The sequence below is a fragment of the Helianthus annuus genome, chromosome 14 (assembly GCF_002127325.2).
Source record: "Helianthus annuus cultivar XRQ/B chromosome 14, HanXRQr2.0-SUNRISE, whole genome shotgun sequence".
NCBI classification, from domain to species: Eukaryota; Viridiplantae; Streptophyta; class Magnoliopsida; order Asterales; family Asteraceae; genus Helianthus; species Helianthus annuus.
In genome coordinates, this window is record NC_035446.2 from 155,898,057 (window position 1) to 155,915,700 (window position 17,644).

Consider the following 17,644-nt stretch of genomic DNA (forward strand, 5'->3'; position numbering starts at 1 on the left):
TGAATTTATTTTGGATTTGAATATGGAATGGGATGATCAAGTTAATTAGCAAGAAAGGGTGTCGGTTTGAGGCTTGATTTCATGCAAGTTTATGTTGGTGTAACTATGTTCGAGAAGGTGTGTGTTATATAGGCAGACAAATGTGAATATGCGATGATAGGGGGCCCGGTATAAAGAAAAAAAAAAAGAATATAGAGAAGTTAGTGGATTTTTCAAAGGAATTGGCCAATGCACGTGTGGGTCAAAAAAGTAAAATCGATGGCTCTTGGGGCTTTTAGTATCTTGGTCTCACTTCAGTCTTAGCATCTTAATCAAACTAAATTAAATTAAATAAAAAACGCTCACTATTAGAAACTACTAAATGGTCTGTAAAGAGACATTCTGGTAGTTAAGTAACTTTTTTTACAATCAAAAGATTAGCACTTAGCCATTTAAAACAATCAAAAGATTAGCAATTAGCCATTTTAATATATATGTATAGAAACGGGATTAGGAGAAAACGGCAAAAAGTGTGAGAACGGTGAGAACGCATCCTGGCCGAACACGTGGTGCGGGGCATGATCAGGGTCCGAGGGTTTTTTTTTTGTCTTTTTAGTATTCTTCTCCTTTCACGATTTTCGCGTTTGACATGCTTCTTTATTTTTTGCGTGCAAGATAATTTTTGCGTTATGTAGAATTATTAATTATTTGACGTTTTACTGTTTTTTCTCAGATTTCTTCTCGTTGAATTAATTCTTTTTGTGTTACATAGTTAATTTTTTGGCGTTATGGCTTTTTTCATGTCATTTTTGGCGTTTTGTATCTTTTTTATTAATAATTGATTACTATAGATTAATATTTTATAAAACTACAATAACACGAAAATCAAAATAAACTGTACCCATCACTTTGTTCATCACTTTCTTCAGATTCTTCATCATCAAATTTCATTTTTGCGTATAACGCCATTAGTTCGTCTCTTCTTTGCTGCAGCCTATTCTTTAATATCACTGCATCCTTAGATTTTGGATCGTTTGAAGGTGTTAAATCACAGAGTTGTTCAATGATAGATAGCAACCCTGTCTTCAACATTCTTTCATTGGCCTTGAATATTGCACCCCGTTTTTATAAGTCACTTCAAGTGTTCCTTCTTACTACACTCACGTAACAAATCATTAAATGAAGCTTCACGCAGAACATTACTGAGAATCAAAGAAAAGATGTTTGCTGTCGTTTTATTTTTTGGCGTTTTACATTGAGTTGTAACTTTTTTTAGCAACCACTGTGTGTTTTTTTGTGTTTTTTTTGTGTGATAAACGGAAGGTGGTGAGACGTTTCTATTTATAGAATTTTCTTGGCGCGTAGTTTAGGCGGGATGTTATTTTTATAACAAAAAATGTAATTAACATTTATCCGGATGTAAGCTTTGGCGTTATATATAATGGCGTTTCATATTTATTGGCGTTTTTGAAGCGAGAGAGCTTAAATAAAAACACAGAAAAAAGTACGCAGTGATAAAATTGGCGTTTTGTATTTATTTGGCGTTTTATTTTTCAATGGTGTTTTATGTGAGAAATGGTTTTTTACTTTTTTATCCTTAATGAAGCGCGTCCACGTGATAAAACTGGTGTTATTTACTAAAAAGCCACCGCGCCAATCTAGTCCATAGATTGTTTTGATCCGACGATCAGTAAGCGTTCTCACCGTTCTCACAGTTTCTACCGTTTTCTCTAAATCCTGACCCTATATATATGTGTATATATATATATATATATATAGAAAGTATATCGTACAATATATGCCTTAACGTACGTTATGTACGCGACGGTAAAATCGCACCTTATATTACCAAAAAGTGAAAATCGCATGTTGCTAAAAACCTTGAAATCGCATGAGTATAAGAAGAAAGTGAAGTCGCATGTTAAAAATTAACTCAAAATCGCATGTGTAGGAAGAAAACGAAATCGCATATGAGAGGGAAAAATGAAAGTTGCATGTTAGTTACCAATTTCGCATGTTGATAATGTCTCGCGTACGCAATGTATGTTAAGCCATTTTGTACGCTAACCGTCCTATATATATATAATGTATATTTATTTTCGAAACCTTTTTAGGGACCCGTTAAAACAAATGCTCTTAATTTGGATTACTTTTGTGATCTTTAAAATAGTAACTACACTGTGGGACAATGATCTCTAGTATGACTAGGCTGCATTGGAGATCAACTTTTGAGCGTGTGAACACAAAATCGCATCATTGCAATGTAACTATAAATTCAGTCAACATTTTTCTTTGTTGCATTTTTTAATAGTACTTTTAGAAGTAAAAAATCAATCATTACTTATGTGGCGGAGTGTGGAATACTGTGGCTGTAGAGAAAGCGAGCTCACTCTCTTTGTTTTCGGTTATAATTTTTATCTTATCTTGAATCAGAAATTATACGAATGAAATCATTATGTATACCGACAATTATTTCAATTAAGTACTCCTTTTATATCTAATATATAGTGATGGTTTTTTATAACAAGCATGTTGACAATCTAAATAAATCACATTTTATTAATATTATATAAAAATTTACATCGAGATAGTTGGTAAACAGGCAACAAGCTGCGCCGCTACCCCTTTTTGAATAGCAAAACTAAGCCTTTTAAAAACTACGTCCATAGATCTCGGGGTTATAACATTACTATGCATGACCCTTTGAACTTAACCAATTATATGCTTGATCAACTCCTCAACTTGCCAACCCCCTTGCAATTCACCTAACTATATACACTTAAAGATTTCGTTTAAAACTAACCAGTTTTTCCGTTTAAAAAATAGATTACTTTGTTGATTTTATTCCAACATTCAACACGAACATGTTTGAAAGAAGGTATCACATGGAAAAATGGCTATTTCTAACAATTATTGGTGATATTGAGAAAAATTTTGAATTTCTTTCAAACACGTTATGATGCAAGATACAAGAAGGGTTTCACAGCGTTACAAAAGTACACACCCATCATACGTCAACTAGTATATGGGATTGCACCCGATGCATTTGGCGAGTACCTAAATACGAGTGAGAGAACTTCACGTGAAAGTTTACAAACCTTTTGTGATTATGTCATTAATTTATATAGAAAAGAATTCATTCGCCCACCAACATACAACGATGTATGACTTAATTTATATATCGCACATGAAGAGATATGGTTTTCTAGGATGCTAGGATACATAGGTTGTACGCACTGAGTTTGGAGAAATTGGCCAACATAATGTCAAAGGCAATACATGAGAGGTGATCACAAACTTCCGACCACTATGTTAGAAGCAGAAAACGCCCTGGCCCTGGGCTCTCGGTTTGTTGAATTTACACAACAAGAAATAGTTCTTGAAAGTAGATTTCATTCAAACGCAACAGGAACTTTAAGTCTTTATAATCCAAAAGAAAAACAAAACATTTTTCTTTAACATAAAAGCAACAACATAGATGGGATGCCAGTTGCCAAAAGGGAGCCTTGCCACAAGCCATTAGTCAAATGTCTAATCAACCTAACGTGCATAATAAAAGTCAGTTACCCTGAATGAGTTCTAGTTTAACTAAAGAAACTATAAACTTTAGAAATTAACAACTATTAAACAGATAAGTAAGTAAGGTACATATGTATATCACATAATTGTATACTATAAATAACAGAGCACTTATCAATAACTATGACACCTTACTATGAACGTTAACTAGCCACAGTTGCATTGCTCTTTTTACCATTTGGTCACGGTGTTACCTTTAGATACAAAGTGTGACAACTGCGTAGACGTTATTTGAGACTTCGATGTCAACTTTAATCACCGACGTAATCTTTAGACACAATAAGTCTCCTTTAGCCTATAACTATTGCAATATGCATACTTCGCACACTTTAGATTCTATCACTTTAACATTTTAGCACATTAATACTTTAGAATTATTTTATCAAACTTTATGGTAATCTATCATGTTTGAAACATAATACTTTACTTTAAAACTTCAGGGAGTATGCACACCGCTTCAAAAGAAATGTAAAGATGGGTCTAGTAACACACATTTGATACTATGGTGTTCGTTACCAAATACTAGCTTTCCTAACCCTTAGTAATCATAGATAAGTGTTCTAGGTTCACAGGTGAAATGAATCAACTATAATTCAAACTCTGTACTAGGGATGGCAATGAGTCGAGTTTGGGACGGATTTAGGTAATCCCAAACCCAAACCCGGTTAGATAAGCTTGTTCCAAACCCGTCCCTAAACCCGTCAGGCTTCTAGCGGGTAAATACCTATCGTGTAGACCCACAGGTTTCTTGTAAACCCGTTAATTAAAAGAATTGTCCGTTTGTTATACCTGACCTAAACCCCATCGGGTATCTATCGAGTAACTACTAATTAGTTACATTTAATTTCATCACTATAAAAGTGTATGAAATATTTACAATGTATACAAATACCTACGTGTATAAAAAATGGGTGTATCATATGCATACATATTTAAAATATAAAAGAAATTATGTCGGGTATACAATCCGGTAACCGGGTACAGTTTATCAGGTAATCGGATAGGGTAAACGGGTATCTCCAAATCCCAAACCCGCGAAAAAATAAAAACTAGTCCCATGCCCGTCTCAAATCCGATTATCTGACCCCGTCCCAAATGAGTCGGGTTTACCTATCGGGTTCGGGTTTGATTGCTATCCCTACTCTGCACTCGGGCTGAGTTTGCGCTCTACCTAAGCCATTTCGCTAAGCTACGCGTGTGACAACAATGCGCAACACACAATGTACGAAGCGTGATCTAAATCACGCCTATTGTAAGAAAAGTAAACTATGAAGCAAGCATCACGTGAAGTGTGGAGCGTAAGGTACATGATTGACGAAGAAACCCTAGATCTCTACTTCGAAGTGGCCATGGATTCCATATTTGATGAAACAGTGGTTAACCAGGAGAGGTTAATTCACTGGTCTCGTCAAGTAGGGTTAATCCCTTCTTTCCGAGGATCGGGGGCCTGACTGTCAGCTGGGTTGTCTCCTACACAAGGAAAACACACCATGACTCGTAACAAGGAGGAAAGGGTGGGGGGGTGCTCCTTGCTACCACTCTCCGCGTGAGAATCAGTAACTTGCTTGAGAAGCAAAGTGTGTGATAGTAGTAGTTGTGAGGGAGTTGAGAAGCGATACCTCAAACCTGGTTTGGGATGGGTATTTATAGCCGAGGAGTGAAGGAGGGTGGTTGAGTTGACAGACTGACGACGAGCCGCCCTCATGCAGGTGTGTCAGGCTTGTCGCTTGTGGAGGTGAAGCCACGTCCTACTGCGGTGGCAGTCTGTTGCTTACGTATGGGCTGACAGGCGACTGTTATTGGTGCCACTTGCACTCCCACTTGCCTTGTGGGCAGGATGCGGTGCCGCGCCGCATCGCTGCCTATGGTAACCGCTGTTGTTTCCGTGTTCCCACTCTGGCAAAGACTATGGGATGCGGTGCCAGGCCGCATCGCCGCTTATGTTGACTGTTGCTGTTGTCCAGATTTCTTGTCATGACGAAAGTGTTCATAGGATGCGGTGCTAGGCCGCATCGCTATGCGTACACCCGTTTTCATACACAAGGTAAGGAGATATTCATAGGATGCAGTGCCAGGCTGCATCGCATATGTCTATCTTTATTTTCCCATCACTTGACATATTGGATTTGACAGCTGTGTTCGCGCATGCCCGCACGGACACAGATAAGTTCTTGCTGGTGGGGGTTTTTGATAAGGGTAATGGTCACTCGCGGTCGTGCTGACGCGAGATCTCAGATTCGGAACTTTGAATATACCTTCTGTGCTCTTGACATAGAGCCCACTGTCGGAGATTTCCGACGGTTCTATCAAATGACGGTGTCGCTGGGGTTCTTTTCCTTCCGTCAACGGGACGGTAGTCCCAAGTTGATGACCCCTCCCAAGGGTATTACAAAGTGGAAGACAATGTTTTTCTACATCAAGGCTGTTGCGGTTACTGCTAAGTTAACCTTTCGGAATGTGATCGAGACGATCATAACGGAGACTATCGCTGTCCCCAGGGCTGGGGTGGTGGACTGGTTCCCGCAACTGCGGACCATTGAGTGGAAGAAACTGAACAATACGCAGTTGTGGGTACTGCGGATGATGTTGACCAGGATGAATAGGAAAGTAAGGCCCGTTGTGCGGGAGAAAATTGGTGGTAAGTACTTTTCCTTTTGTGCGGTTTTTCTTATTCCCTTATGCATTACTTATTTGTAAGTGTATTATCAGAGGATGCTGCCCTGTGGAGGATATTTGATCCGGACTTCGAGGGCAAGGTTGTGACAGTTGCTTGTGTGGATGATGAGGATGGGTTCAATATCATCATCCGTGACAACTTACAGGTGCCTACGGAGGCCGTATTGGCGGTTGAGTTGCCGCAAGGCAAAGGTATAATGGATGCCTTTCCCTTTACTCGTTTTGTAAAGAAGATTGCTCTGCTGATTTGCTCATTTAATGGTTTATACACAGGTGATCTTGGGGCCTTGGGAGACCCGAATGCGAAGGGTGTTCCAAAGAAGCAGGTAGAAAAACCTGTGCGGATCCATACATCGAGGAAAAAGCATGAGCCTGCTTTTGTTCCTTCTTTGGTGTCGCAGGGGGCAGGTATCTCTCCTTCTCGTTTCCGCAGATACACTGATTACGTGGTAGTGTCTGACACCCTTGAGGGTTTGGGTGTTCCAGGTGGTGGTGTGGCTGCAGGTGGATCCTTTGCGGGTTCTAAGCCTGCTGATGAGAAGAAAAAAAGGAAGGCAAAGGAGAAGGCTGCTGGTGCTGGCGAACGGAAACGTTCCAGGTTGCAAACGAAACGGACAACTGATGTTTCGCAGCTGAAGCCTGCGGTTGTATCTGGTAAGTGAATTATAACCTTACAAGTGTTTGTCATTGTCACTTGTAATTAATAGTTATTTTTGCTTTGTTCGCAGAACCGTAAAATGGAGGCTTCTCCTTATTTGATGCTCCTCTTTCCCCCACGCATGACGCGGCTGCGGCTGCGGGGGTTAATAAAGAATTTACAAGAAGCTCTTTGGTTGAAGTGGTGACTGAGCCCTCTGTGCAGGCAGAGGATACTGGGAAGAAGACCGCGGATCAAATCTTTGATACGGAGGATTCCCATGATAATCTGATCTCCACGCCGAATATCGAAAATCTGAGATTTGCTGATGCTGAAACGCATAAATCTCCTACTGCCAAGAAGGCTTCTGGTTCTGCTGCTGCGGGTACGGGCTTTGAGGGACTATCCATTCAGCCTGGTGAGTCTGAATTGGAGTTTTATTATCGTACTTATACGGGTGACCGGGCTGTGAACTATCATCGTCCCCCTTGGAGCATTATGCAAGGGGATGATATTTCGAATGATCCCTCCGCTTGCAAGGAGATTTTGGGTGGTTTGGGCACCCCGTTTGAGGTTATTCGGGCCCGCGCTTTGCCCCGTGAGCTCCGGATCAATCAACTCTCCTCCATGCTTGTTAAGAGTTTCATAATGGCGAATGCCGTTATGGAAGACTACAAGGTGCTGGGGCGCAAGGAGGAGGAAAATGCTTGCTTGCGGGCTGAGGCTGAAGCGTTGGTGAAAGCTGCTCGGGAGGGTGCGGAGCAGCTTGAAAGGGAGAAGGCTGCTTTTGAGCAGTATAAGCAGACTGAGGAGTGGGCTGCGACCGCTGGCCTTAAACAGGTTCGTACTCTTGCCACATTGCTTTCTGATGAGCGCAAAAGTTGGAAAGAATCGCTTTTTGATAAGCACAAGAGTTGGAAAGAATCTTGGGAAAAACAGAATGAAAAGTTGTTTCGTGTTCGTCAGGAGCTGACTAATGTCAAGGTAGCGAATGCTGCTTTGGTCAAGGAGAAGGCCGCAGCTGAGGCGGTTGCCAAAGAGGCCAAGGAGGCGGAGGTCCACGCTACCAAGGCTCTTGAAGAGGCAAATGCTGACCGCACCAACTTAAACAAGACTGTTGAGGGCCTCCAGGTATGAGTTGCTTTTGCTCTTGAATTTGTATCTTTGTTTCACAAGTATGATTGATTATCTTTGTATACTTGTGTTTTCTTTGTTGAAAGGCTGAAGTGCAGAACCGTGTGACCATTCTTGAGGAGGTCACTGCCCGCGCGGCCGAAGTTGAAGCGCGGGCAAGAGAGGCTGCCGAGGCTAGAGATAGCCTGGTTTCTTCATTAGATCAGCTTAAGGCAGATCGCGATTGGATGCGTGATCACGGTATCGGGCATGTAAGTACCCGGTGCCTTTGCTATTGTTTAGGTTTGTCTTTGCTCATCTTATTGCTTGTGTGTTGCAGATTGTTTGAACCATTCTTGACGCGCCCTAGAACGCAGCTGCAGTAGAGGAGCTAAAGCAGCGCGCGTGGGAGGCTGGTTTTAAAGCTAGTTATAACCGATGTATCAGCTATATGAATCTCTTATAGCAAGGCATATTTACCGATGAAAGGTCTGGGTTTCATGGCGTAGATACTGAAGCGTATCTTGCTGCAGCTGTTGAAGCGTACAACAACCTGTCCTTTTCCGCCCTTGATGATATTGATAACTGCTTGGAGGCGGAGGATTATGTGGACCACTTGCAGTTGTTGTTTGGTGATCCTGAAGAGGAAGAGGAGGAAGAGACCGCTGGTAGTGGCAAGAGTGATGCGGGTACCAGCGGTACTAAGGACTAGGTTGGCCTGCGTGCCCTTTTTGGTTTCCTCCTTGATGTAAATGTTAGAAAACTTTGTGTAAATCTCTTGTGCACCGCGTAGGTGTAGAAATTTTTTGAATACAAAGTTTATTCATTTTGTTAAATTTGTACAAATGTTTTTTATTACTTGCATGTTTGAATGTGTATGGGTTAATGTTATTGTGAATAGCATTAAGTCTGAATTTGCCTTTTGCATATCTAGGTGATATGCAAGTATGTGCGGCTCAAAGTATGTAAAAAAAATCTTTTACTTTCTTTGTGTGAGCGCGTATATGGATGACTCTGTTGGCTGTACAGCGTAGTTCAGTATACTCTATACCTTTGTCGTACGAGTATTAGTCAATTCCTGTTTTCATCCCGTTAAGATTTAGGAATTGTGTAGGTTTGGTGAAAACCATATGTGCGTATCCAGCCGGATAGACATTTAACGTTTTGCCTTTGCTGGCCTATTACAATATTTGTGTGTGGTTACCACTTTGTGTGGGTATCACGAATGAAGATTTTGCCAATCTGCTTTTGCAGATACCGCAAAGTGGAACACGCATTTATAATAGAAGGAAACAAACAATATTGCATTGAATCGTTCATTTATTTATTTGCAAATGGCCTGCGGCCTGATAAGTTACATGGAAAATGTAAACATGGCTTACATGTAACAGCGTCGAAACTGCTGTGCATTCCATGTGCGTGCGATAGGTTCGCCTTCTAATGTTTGTAGTTTATACACGCCTTTGCCCAGGACCTCTTGGATGAGGTAGGGTCCTTCCCACTTGGGGGCAAGTTTTCCTGGGCGTTCCGCGTTAGATGCTTCATTGTCACGGAGGACATAGTCTCCCCTGTTGAAGGTACAAATGCGGACGCGTGCATTGTAGTATTTTTCAAGTTTGGTTTTCTAGTTAGCCTCGTTGATTGCTGCGTTTTCACGCCTTTCTTATAGGAGGTCTAAGTCAATCCTGCGTTCAACGCAATTGTCTGTCTTGTACATAGCCAATATTCGGGGTGAAGTGAGACCTACTTCAGCGGGGATCACCGCCTCCGAGCCATAGACCAGGCTGAAGGGTGTCTCGCCGTTACTTGTCTTTAGGCTGGTCCTGTGAGCCCATAAGATACTAGGGAGTCCATCGACCCAGCCGCGTCTGGTTGTTCCCAACCGTGCCTTAATGCCTTCGACTAAACTTTTATTGATGCTCTCTACTTGGCCATTCCCTTGCGGATGCGCCACTGAGGAGAATATGTGTTCAATGTTTAGTTCCTTTAGCCATTTTTGGAAGTCTTCGGCAGCGAAGTTGGTGCCGTTGTCGGTAACAATGCACATCGGTAAACCGAAACGGCAGATGATGTGTTCCTAAACAAATTTTCTTGTTATCATAGCGGTGGTAGAAGCAAGTGGTTTTGCTTCCACCCATTTTGTGAAATAGTCGACAGCTACTATGATAAACTTTACCGCACCTGGTGCGTCTGGGAATGGTCCCACCACATCGATCGCCTTATTTTGAAATGGCAATGCGGTGGTGTGACGGGGATTAGGTTGTTCTTAGGGCGCAAGGTTTTGGGAGCATGCCGCTGACAGTTGAAACACTTGCGCAAGATCTTGACCGCGTCCAGGTGCATGTGAGGCCAGTAATACCCGGCATTCATGATTTTGGCCACGACCATACGTGGGCCCGCGTGGATGCCACACATCCCTTCGTGTATCTCTCTGATTAAATACGTGGCATCTTGGGGATCGACACACCGTAAGAGTGGCCCCAGGTATGATTTGCGGTATAAAATACCGTCTCCCATTTGATAATGGCACGCTTTGTATTGCAATTTGCGCGCCTCTGCTTTGCTTTCGAGAGTAACACCTGATTGTAAGTATGCAATGATTGGTGTCATCCAGGATGTGGTGCCGTACTGGATGACGTTGACTTGGCGCAGGGGTACTAAGAGATTTTGCAGAATTTCAATGCGTATCTCCTTTACCAGATGTTGGAAGCTAGTGGATGCGAGTTTTGAAAGCGCATCCGCTGGTTTGTTTTCACTCTTGTTGATGTGGCGAATATTGAAGGTAGTGAATTTTACTTTCAGTTGCAGGGCTTGTTCGAGATATAGGATCATGATCTCCCCTTTTGCGGCATAGTCGCCACGTACTTGCCCTACGACGAGTAGTGAGTCGACGTGTGCTTCCAAATGTTGGACGCCGAGTTTAACTGCCAGACGCAGCCGTGCCAGTAGAGCCTCATACTCTGCCTCGTTATTTGTGATTTTGAAATCGAGGCGGATTGCGTAGGTGAGTTCTTGGCCGTCGTGGCTGACGAGTCGCAGACCCGCACCTGCACCATCCTCGTTGGATGCACCAATGGTAAATAATGCCCAGGTATCTGTTGTGAATGGTGGTGGTATGGGGTTTTGTTCTTCTTCGCATTCTTGGATGCGATTTGCCGGTACCTCGGCAACGAAATCAGCTAAGACCTGCCTTTGATTGTGGGGCGCGGCTTGTAGATCAATGTGTGCGCACCCAGTTCGATGGCCCATTTTGCTAATCTCCCAGAGATGTCGGGCTTTGAGAGGATCGGCCCGATCCTGTAGTTGGTTAACACAGTGATGACGTGGTTTGCAAAGTAACGTCGCAATCGTCTTGATGCGTGCACCAGTGCGAGTACCAATTTCTCCATGATAGAGTACCTTATCTCTGGGTCGTTGAGCATTTTGCTGATGTAGTAGATGGGTGTCTGAACTCCCTCCCGCTCCACTATGAGTACCGCACCTACCGCGTTGTCTGTGGCGGATAAGTACAAGATGAGTGGTTCTTTTTTGCGTGGTGCGGTTAGAGTTGTGAGTTGTATCAAACACTCTTTCATCTCCCGCAAAGCGTTTTCAGTCTCTGCGGTCCACTGGAATTGTTTCTTTTTCAAGCAATTCCGCATTGTTTTGATGAAAGGATAAGATTTAGCTGCGTGATTGGCTAAAAATCTGTTGAGTGCGGCTAGCCGGCCGGCTAGTCGTTGCATTTCCTTCATTATGGAAGGCGATGGCATGCGCTCAATCGCCTGAACCTTTTCCGGGTTCACCTTGAATCCATCTTTAGTTACGATGAATCCAAGGAATTTGCCTTCTTCCATTCCAAACGAGCATTTCCCTGGATTGAGCTTCATGTTGACGCTACGCAGAGTCTGGAATGTCCTTTCAATATCGGTGAGCATGGTATCCTCTTCTATGCTCGTGACGACCAGGTCGTCCATATAGATTTCGACACTTTTGCTGATTTGACCACCAAAAGTGTCGTTCATCAACTTTTAATAGGTTGCGCCCGCGTTGCGCAACCCGAACGACATTTTTGTATAACAGTAATTCCCGGTAGGTGTTCGGAATATTGTTTTATCTTCGTCCTCGATTGCCATTTGTATTTGGTGATAGCCTTTGTAGGAATCGAGGAAGCACTTCCATCGAAACGGGGTGAGGTTATCGACCTTTTCGTCGATTTTGGGAATTGCGTAATAGTTTTTGGGGCAGGCTTTGTTGAGATCTTTATAATCGACGCACATGAGCTAGCCCCCGTTTGGTTTTTCTACCATGACTGGGTTGGATAACCAAGTCTGGTACTTGACTTCCCGCAGAATGCCTGCGGAGAGCAGTTCTTTAACCTGCTCATGCATTGCCTCGTTCTTTGCGGACCTAAAGTGGCGTTGGCATTGGATCACTGGTTTGATACCTGGTAAGGTATTCAAGAAATGTTGCGCGACTTCGCGTGGCACCCCTGTCATGTCTGCGGGTGTCCATGCAAAAATATCTTGATTCCTGCAGATGAGCTGCTTCAGGCGCGCTCTGATGTTGTTGGACAAGGCGTGACCCAACGCGACCGTTTGTTCTGGGTGTCTTGCGTTAAGAACCCATTTCTCCGGTTGAGTGCTGGGAGTTGGCCTCGCCATCTTGGTCGGATGCAGCTCGTCCGTGGTCATAACTTCTCTACGGGCGTATATTATCGCAACCCCCGTCTCGGTTGGGAAACCGATGGCAGAGTGGGGGACGGATGCAATCATGTTGAAATCGCCCTGGGATTCCCTCCCGAGAAGTACGTCGTATTTGGAGGTGTGGGGTAAAATCATGAAGTTTACCTCCTCTGTTCGCGTGTGCCTTTAGTTGGTGAGGCGCACGGGGAAAGTGATTTAGCCCAGGGGGAATACGGTTTCCCGCGCGAATCTGGCCAAAGGGTAATCTACCGGCTGCAACCGATCTTTGTCTTCTTGGTCGAACTGGTTGAAGCACTGCTCATATATGATATCAGATGTACTGCCCGGGTCGATGAATAATCGCTCCATGCAGTAGTGAGCCAGGTAGCCTGTGATAACGACAGCGCGTCTGTCGCGCGAGCCGTCTCGAACTTTTGGAAAGACGACTTCTTCATCTTTCCAGTCATTTTCCGGTCTTCTTGCCGCTTTGCGCGGCTTACCACGTCCTCCGTTGATCATGTGGCTTGAAGCCACATGCATGGTCCTTTTACCCGCGAAGGTGCCTTCGTTGTGGGGGGCGATGCGCTTGGTTTGCTTTTGCGCGGCTGGCAACAAATGTTGTAGCTTCCCTCTTTCAGGGCTCGCTCAATCTCCAGTCGGAGACTGATGCAGTTGTTTGTTGTGTGGCTCGAGTCCTTGTGATACTCACAGTAAAGTGTGAGATCCTGATTCTTTTTTGACTTCATTGGTTGGGCTGGTCGCAAGAATTGCGCGTCCGTGAGTAGGACGTCGCTTGGCGACTGGTTAATCTCGGTCCAGTTACGGCCCCGAGATTACTTTTTTTGATGCCCGGTTTTCGCGTTGGGCATTGATTGTTGCCCTTGCGTCAGGCTGGTGACTATGCCGGACGTATGGCTTGGAATCGTTGCCGCAATTCCACGTGTCCCGGTTGCGCTTGTTGTTGCGCTTGAGATCTTGGCGGGAGGACTGGCCTTCCGCTTGGGGCTGTGCCTTTCTAACGCGCGGCTTGAGAGACCGCTGAGTCTGGGCGTATGTCTTGACCGCGGCCATGACCTCGTCCCATTTCTTTGGCAAGCCTTCCTTGCCTGAGATGGTGATAATCATTTCTTCGTCCTTCACGGCTCGAATGAAATGGTTGCGAGCCATTTGGTCTGCAACACCGCATATCTTCAGGCATTATTTGTTGTAACGGATGACAAACGACTCGAGAGATTCATTGTCTCCGCGCCAGATGTTCATGACGTCCATAGAATCACGTTCGTGACATCGCAGCTAGCTGAAATGTGCGAGTAACTTTGCTTGCAAGTTCTCAAATGAAGCCAGTGATCCCACTAGTAAAGAATCGCACCACGCCCTCGCCAGACTATTGAGGGTCTGGGGGAAAAAATGATATCAAGTGGCCTCGTCCCACCTGCCGTTGCACCCGGCGCCGGTAAAAATATTCATGTGGTCGTCCGGGTCGGACGAACCATTGTATTTCCCGATCGTTAGTGGGAATTTAGTTGTGTTGACATCGGCGTGGGCAATCTCCCGGACGAACTTGGAGTTTTCGGCCGCAGATTTTGGCATGTAGGGTTGGCTTTGGTGGCGCTTTGCAGCGCGGAGGTATGTAGTGCGGGGTTCAGTGGGAGGAACATAATTGCGTCCTCCTGGTCTGCTGTTGGTTGTGTGGGATTCCCCGCAATATGTATGGTCGTCCGGGTCGGTACGACCATACCTTTCGTTGTGGGATTGTGGTCCCGGGCGGCTGTGGATGCCGGAGCCGCGATGGGCTGTAGACTGTCGCCTAGTTTCGCCATGAGGGCCTAGGCGGCTCTGTATGGGGCCCCTGCGGCGGGACCCATATGAGGAATCTTCCTCATCAAGTGTGCGGACCTCGCAGGAGAGGTTAATTCACTGGTCTCGTCAAGTAGGGTTAATCTCTTCTTTCCGAGGATCGGGGGCCTGACCGTCAGCTGGGCTGTCTCCTGCACAAGGAAAACACACCGTGACTCGTAACAAGGAGGAAAGGGTCGGGGGTGCTCCTTGCTACCACTCTCCACGTGAGAATCAGTAACTTGCTTGAGAAGCAAAGTGTGTGATAGTAGTAGTTGTGAGGGAGTTGAGAAGCGATACCTCAAACCTGGTTTGGGATGGGTATTTATAGCCGAGGAGTGAAGGAGGGTGGTTGAGTTGACAGACTAACGACGAGCCGCCCTCATGCAGGTGTGTCAGGCTTGTTGCTTGTGGAGGTGAAGCCACGTCCTACTGCGGTGTCAGTCTGTTGCTTACGTATGGGCTGACAGGCGACTGTTATTGGTGCCACTTGCACTCCCACTTGCCTTGTGGGCAGGATGCGGTGCCGCGCCACATCGCTGTCTGTGGTAACCGCTGTTGTTTCCGCGTTCCCACTCTGGCAAAGACTGTGGGATGCGGTGCTAGGCCGCATCGCCGCTTATGTTGACTGTTGTTGTTGTCCAGATTCCTTGTCATGACGAAAGTGTTCATAGGATGCGGTGCTAGGCCGCATCGCTATGCGTACACCCGTTTTCATACACAAGGTAAGGAGATATTCATAGGATGCGGTGCCAGGCCGCATCGCTTATGTCTATCTTTATTTTCCCATCATTTGACAGATTGGATTCGACAGCTGTGTTCGCGCATGCCCGCACGGACACAGATAAATTCTTGTTGGTGAGGGTTTTTGATAAGGGTAATGGTCACTCGCGGTCGTACTGACGCGAGATCTGAGACCATACCCCTTCAATATTTGAAAAGGAACAAGATGCTAACTTTACACATCTATATGGTCCGGACATTGATTACGAGGCCTTCCCATGCAAAACCCTTCACATAAAATCGAGCTTTATAAGAATTTTATATCAAAACTAAGTGTAAACTTTAACCTGCGCAAAACCTGATTTAAACAGGTTCGAGACTCCTCCTTCATGATTTAGACCAATCTGTGCGTATTCCCTATTGCTATTCTTTCAGTCTCTTGCAAAACTGACTAGAAACAAGATATCTCTCTCTAGACTTTCTCCACAAAAGATGAACTAAATGAGGCATTAGGGTTTCTTTCCCCTTAAATGCCATTATGCGTAATGACTAATTGGTCCCCTCATGGGCTTTCCATGATCCATTCCACAACGGGTTTTTTGGCCCTTTCTAAAAATCACCAATTTTTATAATATTTGGGATGTTATAAAGCTGCCTCGCAAAACTTATGGATTTGACATGCATTTTTCAGGGTCAATGGTTGTAACAACGACGTTAACAAGCTCACTCCATCAATCCCCATTTCTTGACAACGTATGCACGGTAAAGCACCAAGGAGTCAATTCTAGGTATAACTTAAACATAATTGAATATAAAATTGGTTACCATCTTACTAGTGGCCAGTGGGCTACTATGGTTAAATCGTTATGTTTCCCATTGATGGTAGACGTAAGCGGTTCAAGATGGCACAAGAAGCCACACGAAAGGATGTTGGATGGGCTCTTGGAGTGTTAAAATCCCCTTGGCACATACTTGACCAACTGGCATGACAAATACAACCTTGAAGAATCAGAAAGATGGCACTTGACCAACTGGCATGACAAATACAACCTTGAAGAATCAGAAAGATGGCATGCAATTATCACAATATGATTATTAAAGAAAAGTCGGGGCTGTATCTCCTAGAAAACGTTTTCAACTTTCTTATACAATTCCATGAATTCAGGCACGGCTGGTCATCTCCGAAAATAACCACCACTATCAACAATAGAACATGTATGCTTTCATTACTTATTGCTACTCTTTATCTTTATTTTTTTACAATATATGTATCCATGATAGCTAAGCGATTAGGTGTTGGGGATGTTGGGGACATCAGATATAAAAATAATAATTAAACTTTGTTCTTGTCTGATTTCCTTTTCCTTATCCGAGGCCAATAACGAACATGTCATACATATAATTAGAGAAAAACATTCCACCTTAATATTGACTTATCAACTACTTTAACTTTACAAACAAACATACAAAAAGTTGAAAGACAAAAACATCCATGATAACTAATAAGATCGAGATAAACACACAAATACACTGTCTCTTCTTCATTGTCCCCAAGAATCAGAACTCTCAGACAAACTCAAAATCTCCTCCAAGTAATCAGCACCCAAGTCTTCAAACACTACCACATCTACATTATTATTATTATTACTATCTTCATCTAACCTCATCTCTTTCCTTTTCTTTTCTCTAATAGCAGCTTTCCTTTTCATGGAGTAACTCCTTTTCAACGCCAAGACCGGCGAGCCCCCTTCCTCGAACCGGTAATCCATTGCTCGAAGGGACTCGCAAACGGTTTCTACTGGAAAGTTAAGAACAGCCATTGGACCCCTCGCGGCATATGCGGCTTGGTCATATGCTAAAGCAGCATCTTCAGGAGTATCAAATGTACCCAACCATACCCTAGCACCATTCCTTGTGGAATCCCTTATTTCGGCTGCGTACTTTCCCCAACTCCGTGCTCGTACCCCTCGGTAGCCTGTCTTTTCGGCTGAACTAGACATGGCCGGGTGTGAGGATTGATCATGATAAGATGACTCAGGCAGCATTCCATAGAGAAGCATCTCTTGGGAATCATTCTCATTGAAGGGAAGGTATTGGTAATTTGAAGTGTTGTAACAGAATGAGGAGTCCATTAAAATAGTGTTCTTTTTGGACTGATATACAAGATGCAATAAGTCTTATGATAACTTAAGATGGTGTATGGTGGAAGTTGGCGAAGAGGGAAGTATATATATGTGAAGAATATAGTCAGGAATGTTGAAAATAGAAGTTAGTGGGATTTTCAAACGATGAGAAGATGCACGTGTGGGTCAAAAAAGCAGATTTGGTGGCTTTGGTCAGTGGTCAGACGCCACTTCAGTTTGAAACATCAGCAGTTTAATTTGATGGTTTCACCTTGTCTTTTTGGCATTCATTTGCATAATTGATAATACAATAC

General features: G+C 43.9%; 1 protein-coding gene across 1 annotated transcript; it reads right to left on the reverse strand.

The window, feature by feature from the left end:
- Positions 1-16,630: 16,630 nt before the first annotated feature.
- LOC110904538 (ethylene-responsive transcription factor 1B) lies at positions 16,631-17,382 on the reverse strand. The gene has a single exon (XM_022150383.2). It carries the CDS (start codon positions 17,337-17,339, stop codon positions 16,749-16,751), a length of 591 nt encoding a protein of 196 aa, XP_022006075.1. The 5' UTR covers positions 17,340-17,382; the 3' UTR covers positions 16,631-16,748.
- Between the last annotated feature and the right edge of the window lie 262 nt (positions 17,383-17,644).